This window comes from Lolium perenne, chromosome 7 (assembly GCF_019359855.2).
Source record: "Lolium perenne isolate Kyuss_39 chromosome 7, Kyuss_2.0, whole genome shotgun sequence".
NCBI classification, from domain to species: domain Eukaryota; kingdom Viridiplantae; phylum Streptophyta; class Magnoliopsida; order Poales; family Poaceae; genus Lolium; species Lolium perenne.
The window spans coordinates 53,961,787-53,968,357 of record NC_067250.2 but is presented as its reverse complement, the minus strand read 5'-3'; the positions used below and the strand labels follow the sequence as shown (position 1 = coordinate 53,968,357).

General features: G+C 42.7%; 1 protein-coding gene across 1 annotated transcript; it reads left to right on the top strand.

Moving 5' to 3' along the window:
- The first annotated feature begins 4,813 nt into the window (after positions 1 to 4,813).
- On the top strand, positions 4,814 to 5,959 carry LOC127313229 (putative xyloglucan endotransglucosylase/hydrolase protein 1). Its single transcript, XM_051343782.2, has 3 exons — positions 4,814 to 5,112; positions 5,203 to 5,402; positions 5,483 to 5,959. Exons 1-3 carry the CDS (start codon positions 4,843 to 4,845, stop codon positions 5,874 to 5,876), a joined length of 864 nt encoding a protein of 287 aa, XP_051199742.1. The 5' UTR covers positions 4,814 to 4,842; the 3' UTR covers positions 5,877 to 5,959.
- The last annotated feature ends 612 nt before the right edge of the window (positions 5,960 to 6,571 follow it).

The following is a 6,571-nucleotide window of genomic DNA, read 5'->3' as shown; positions in this document are numbered from 1 at the left end:
TAGACCATATGCTTCCTTTTCAGGTCATTTGACCGCCTTCTGCCAGCTTTTCTCCCAATCTGGTATCCATTTGGTGTACATATACTAGCTTATTTATCATGGAACCATATGGTTGCCCCTTGTGTACCACGTCATCTAATGATTTTGTGATCTTTTGAGGATAGAAAATGTTCCGACCTTATGATAGTCTACACCCATTACCTTGATGTTGTGCCCATATCACGCATATCGAATGCGATTTACTGAGTTCATATTCTACTGTCATGTTGGTATGGAAACTGCAACAACCCAGCAGATAGGCTGGGTATTCCTTGTATAGTTGTATATCATAAAGGCTGCACCCTATTGCTGGAACGGTAACCAGATAAAAGTTGATGGCAGTTGTCATATCATTTGCGAGCTTAATAATGGATAAAATTTAGGAGTAGGGTAATTCAATTTTAGGATATATTAACTGAAATGATGGGCCAAACTAGTAAAGTGTTCCTAGTTTTAGATGAGAGAAGGCGTCAGAATATGATCGTTTTTGTCCTCGTCAGCAACCTTATTATTATTGTAAACATCTTGTTTGACAATTGATTTAGTCTGTCGGAACAAAAAGGTAATGTGTGTAATTCTGTTTTTCTTGCTTTACATTCTAATTATTCCAATTAACTAATCTACGTATGTGGATATATACATTGACAGTGTAAGCAACCACCATCCAGATATATTGTGTCACAGCTAAAACTTCATGCGGGATTTGCTGATGGTAAAATAATCTTTCGCCAGTTCAACTTTATTAGAGCAAGAGCAAGCACTCTTCACCAACCGCTGTTGTATGTTTTGGTTGGTGACAACATAAACTTGGCGTGGCCTTGACTGTGCATAGCTATGTGGGAAACGTATCTGACCAGGCAACTCTGCGGCCGTATTTGTGTTGTTGTCAGACGTCTCTGAATTACAATTAACTGCAATTATTTGGCTAAATCTGTGGTAAATATACCTTGCTGGCAGTACCACATGTGTAAACTGCAACAATGAGATCGTCATACATACATTGTCCTCGATTGTCAGAACTGATGGAGAATAGTGGCTAAGAGCATCTTCAGTTGCGTTCCCCAGACAATGTCCGATAAAAACGTCGGATTGGTAACTGAAAATGTCCGATATCGTCGAGCTTAGCTGTGTCTTGGAACGGACGCTCCGAAACGCGGCATCACGAGAGTCTCTGATGCAGCAGAAAGATTTGGCACAGCTAAGCTCGAGTCTGGTGCTACCGGTCTGCCCTACTACACCAAACTGGCCTAATTCACAGCTCGAAGCAGCTTGCTGCCTCGATGCCTGCCGCTCGTTCCTAGAGCCGAAGTGCTGAGCTTAAGCTTGAGCTGCTGCCGAGACTGGAATTAGTTTTAGACCTTTTCCCCTGCTTTAGGTTCCGTGGGTAGAAGAAATACACGCGACAGAGTGTCGTACTGATATCAGCACATCTGCTGTCTAAAAGACAAACCGAGGCAATAAGTTTTGTAGACTATCTCTTAGATGGTTATGATCTAAGAGGTTTTTTTCTTTCTTTCGAAATGGGTTATCTTAGCCTCATGCATACAACGGCTTTTATTAATATAAAACCATCCAATGTTACAAAGATTGACTAAAAACATTACTATTACAGATCACAGATCACAAAGGATCTAAAAAAAAATGAGCCACCAAATAAGAACAATGACAGGAATCGCCTTTGCATCAATATGTCAAGCGATGGTCAGCATGCCATCCACCGGCTGTAGAAATTCCATGCTACCATTACCAGTTGGTTGCACCTAGTATCTATAGCCAGATGCTCGTCCTCCGACCGTAGATAAGACCACATATGAATCCATTGGATAGCCAAAGAAATAATGAACAAAAATGATGGGAAACTTTTTTTTTGTTAAAGATGCAATCGTTACGTAGTTTCCATATCGCCCATAGAATAGCACATACACTAACTCTAATGTGAGCTTTAACCTTTTTTTGAAACCCCATTCAACCAATTTTCAAACATATTTGTAATATTTATAGGAAGTCTATATTAAAATTCATGTAAATAATTCTCCAAATCATGCGTGTGAATGGACAAGATATAAAGAGGTGTTGTATTGTCTCCTCTTAATCACAAAAACAACACTTTACATCACCATGCCAATTACGTTTGACTAGATTGTCTTTCGTGATTATGGCTTTATTATGGAGAAACCACGTGAATATATTAATCTTCAAATGTACCTTCATCTTCCAAATATTTTTTAAGGTAAACCGTGTGGCCATTATGTAAGTCAATGTACATGGATTTAACAGAAAAGGGCTGGATGGAGTGAGATTCCATTTAAAACTATCATCAAGATCAGTGAGTTGGAGAAGAATTAGTCGGTGCAATAGATGTGTCCATCTATCCCATGTATGGCCATCCAAATTCATCTAAAACCTATGTCAAGAGGAGTGGAGGCTAGCCCATTCTCTACTCTAACATTCTTATGATTAACAATGTTATAGAGGGAAGGATATTCATTGGCCATGGACCTTTGTCCTAACTAGATGACCTTGCGGAATCTAATATTAAGACCATTACCTACCACAAAAGATTCTTGCACAAAGAAATCACCGGTAACATTCATTAACCCCTTCCAAAACGGCATGTCAATTGCTTTTGCTGAAACATGAGAAAGAGGCTTAGAACTCAAATATTTCGTATGTAGCAACTCTTGCCACATCCCATCTTCATTTGTAAGTTTATATAGCCACTTAGCCAACAAACTCTTATTCTTTAGCTCTAAATCCTCCACTCCTAACCTTCCTTGGTCTTTCGCTCTACAAATTATAATTCACTTGGTCAGTCTATATTTTCTCTTATGTTCATCACTTTTCAAAAAAAAAATCGTGATCTAAATAAATTCAATCTCTTCCAAACTCCCATCAGAATTTGAAGAAAAGAAAGCATAAATATGGGAAGACTCGTGAGGACAAAACTAATAAGCACGAGACGGTCACCGTAAGATAGCATTTTTCCAATCCAACTACTTTGTTTTTTTCTCAAAGCGATCCTCCACTGCTTTCCACTCTCTATTTCTTAACTTACGAAAATGAATTGGTATGCCCAGGTATCTAAAGAGTAATGACTCTATATCACACCCAAAAAGAATTTTGTATTCATGCTCTATGTCCTTTGCCTTACCAAAGCAAACAAATCTCGCTCTTATAAAAATTTACTTTCAAAACTGACAATTGCTCCAAGATATAGAGGATTAATTTCATGTTCAAATCTTTACCTAAATCATGCTCCATAAAAACAATAGTTTCATATGCATATTGAAGAATAAAAATTCCTCCATCAACTAAGTGAGACCAGCTACATGGCCATCATCTTTCGTTCTCGCAATAAAAATTGCTAACATGTGTGCGACAATATTGAATAATAAAGGTGACAATGGATCACCTTGTCTAAGCCCTTTTGTTTTTAAAGTAGTGATCCGTGTCATCATTAACTCTAATCCCGACGCTATCTTTCTTTATAAACCTATGGATCAGGTACAACATTTAGAATCAAACCCTTTCATTCTTAAGACTTGTTGTAAGAAAGTCCATTTTACTTTATCATAGGCTTTCTCAAAGTCAATCTTTTAAAAAAACCATCCAATTCTTTTCTATAAAGTTCATGAATGATTTCATGGAGGATGACTATACCTTCCGGAATATATCTACCGTACATAAAAGTTGTTTGTGTCGGCTGGACAAAAAATTTAGCAATAATCCTAACCCGGCTTGTTCCCACTTTAGTAAATACTTTAAAACTCACATTCAACAAATAAATGGGACAGTATTGTTGAATTTGAACATCATTTTCTTTTTTAGGTAATAGGATAATTGTCCCGAAGTTTAAGTGAAAAATAGGGAACTCACCTCTTTTAAAGCTTTCAAACATGGATATCACATTGCATGTCATTACTTTCCAATTTTTTTTGATAAAACTTTGCTAGGAAATCATCATAATCAGGTGCTTTATTTTTTTCCATTTGCATTACTGCTTCATAGATTTATTTTTCGTCTAAGAGTATGCCTTAACCAAATGCCATGCATTAATTAGTACGACCTCTTTTTTGCTATTAAAATATATATGCATTTTCGAAAAAATCTAATACCGGTTATAATAGTGAAGGGAGGAGTACTTCTAAGACTACTCATAGTGGGAGTAACTTCACTAGTAACTAATTATCCAACTCAGCAAATTTACTTATGTGGTAGTGAGCTAATGAGGAGAGAAGATGATAGAGTAACATAGCTAGTTACTATAACATCACACTTCCCAAGATACAATGAGTTTACAAGCTAATTAATAAAGACATCTATAATATACTACTTTGATGTTACTAACCACTATGAAGGTAGTAACATATAGTAGTAACATGCACATAGAGTATTAACATGTGCATGTTACTACTTTATGTTACTTCCCATTATGAATGGTCTAAGGACCGAGTTTTATGACCATGAAACAACACCCAAATCGAAGAAGACGTCACTACCGCGACGATGGCGGTATAGATATCTGCACAGCTCATGCACATGAGTGCGTGGCCTAACTGAACTTCTTTTGTGTGGTGGCGAAACCTGGCCGGCAGCAAGATAGATATATCGATCTAACTAACGCGCGCACAACACACGCCGTTCACGCTTCCCTGTTGCATGCATGGATACCCTCCGTCGTCGATGAATAGGTGATCAGTTGGCGATCGAAGCCTATATAAGGCAGCGATAGGTGAGCTTCACTTTGGTCAAGCAGCAAACGCGCACACGTACATCCCGTGACCAAGCTATAGCGAATCAGCAATGGCGTCCAGTGTGCAGCAGCCATGGCTTCTTCTCCTCATCGTCGTCCTTCCGGCCGTGGCTGCTAACCCGATCTTCGACGAGAACTACGCTCCGACGTGGGGTGCAGATGGGTATCACCTGGTTGACCAGGGGATAGAGGTCCGTATCACCATGGACAGGAACTCGGGCGCAGGGTTTGGCTCCAAGCTGTCGTACGGCTCGGGATTCTTCCACATGAGGATCAAGATACCCGGAGGGTACACGGCCGGGGTTGTCACTGCCTACTATGTGAGTATCTGATTAGGGTTTTGTTTTCACATAGTACTTCTCGTTCGTTAACTACCTATTCAGAGCAAAAATGTCTTGCGTACGTGTTAGCTGTCGTCGGATCCTGACAGCGGCAACCACGACGAGGTGGACTTCGAGTTCCTGGGCAACGTGGACGGCAAGCCCATCACGCTCCAGACCAACGTCTTCGTCAACGGCCACGGCGACAGGGAGCAGAGGCTGGGCCTGTGGTTTGACCCGGCGGCCGACTTCCACGACTACAGGATACTCTGGAACCCTTACCAGCTCGTGTACATACCCCTAGCTAAGACCCCTAGAAGGTAGCCTCAGAGATCGAGTACACTGAATCAATGTCTGAATCAATCGACAGGGTGTTCGTGGACGAAGTGCCGATACGGGTGATGAGGAACATGACGGGCCGGGTGCCGGAGTACGAGTTCCCGGCGAAGCGGATGCGCCTCCGGGCGAGCATGTGGGACGGCTCCGGCTGGGCGACGGACGGCGGCAGGACCAAGATAGACTGGAACCGCGCGCCCTTCACGGCGGCGTTCCGGGGCTTCGGCGTCGACGCCTGCGCTAACACCAGCGCCACGCCGTGCGGCTCGCCGGACCTGTGGTGGAACGCGCGCCGCTACAGGAGGCTGTCCGCCCAGCAGCGGGCCGCCTACGAGAACGTCAAGAATACCTACATGAACTACGACTACTGCACCGACAAGGATCGGTTCGCCAACGGCAATGTGCCGCCTGAGTGCAGCTACGACTAGCTAGCTAAAGCTTTCGATGGTCAGAGAGTCAGATTGTTTAGGACTTGCGATTATTGCTACTGTGCCTTGTTTCGGGCAACACGACATTAACAGATCCTTATGGGCAAACGAAGATAGCGTCAAATATTACCCTAAAAAAAGATAGCGTCAAATATTGGTGGACAAAAATGGCTTCGGTCCACTATGGCGTCTTTGGGACAGCTCCTCTCCAAGATCAATCGCTAGGCATCATGAAGTTGTCCCAGTTGCATTCTCTAACACCCGACTAAGCCCTAAACACTACAAGAATGGGAGGCTACACTGAGGGCCAGGCTATACGCGACGTCCAAAAGTTGGGACCGTCGGCGTTTGGCCCGGCCAGGCCAGCCTGCCTGTCGAACCCTCGGCGTAGCGTTTCCGTCGGCGCAGCGAGGTCTACGCCGAGGGCAGGTCTCGGTATATCTTTGGCCCTAGGTGACGTGGGCATTACCCTTCGGGTAACCGACATTGCTCTATCCTGTATTAACTAGTTGGAGGCCCGTGAAGGCACTTGGAGGCAAGACGAGCCACCTGGATGGCGCACCAGAAGATTCCTTGGCGGGCAAGACGAAGAAGCAGCCGAATAAGGAAAGATTAGATTTAAAAACTACTGCAAACCTAGTCGTACTCGGTGAGACCTCTTGAGACTTGGCCTCCTATATAAAGGCGAGGAGAGG

Excerpts from the sequence above, each read along its gene's own strand:
- LOC127313229 (XM_051343782.2), top strand. The coding sequence starts at position 4,843 with ATGGCGTCCAGTGTGCAGCAGCCATGGCTTCTTCTCCTCATCGTCGTC. Across the intron at positions 5,113-5,202 it reads GGGTTGTCACTGCCTACTAT|CTGTCGTCGGATCCTGACAG; the intron begins GTGAGTATCTGA and ends CGTACGTGTTAG. Across the intron at positions 5,403-5,482 it reads TGGAACCCTTACCAGCTCGT|GGTGTTCGTGGACGAAGTGC; the intron begins GTACATACCCCT and ends ATCAATCGACAG.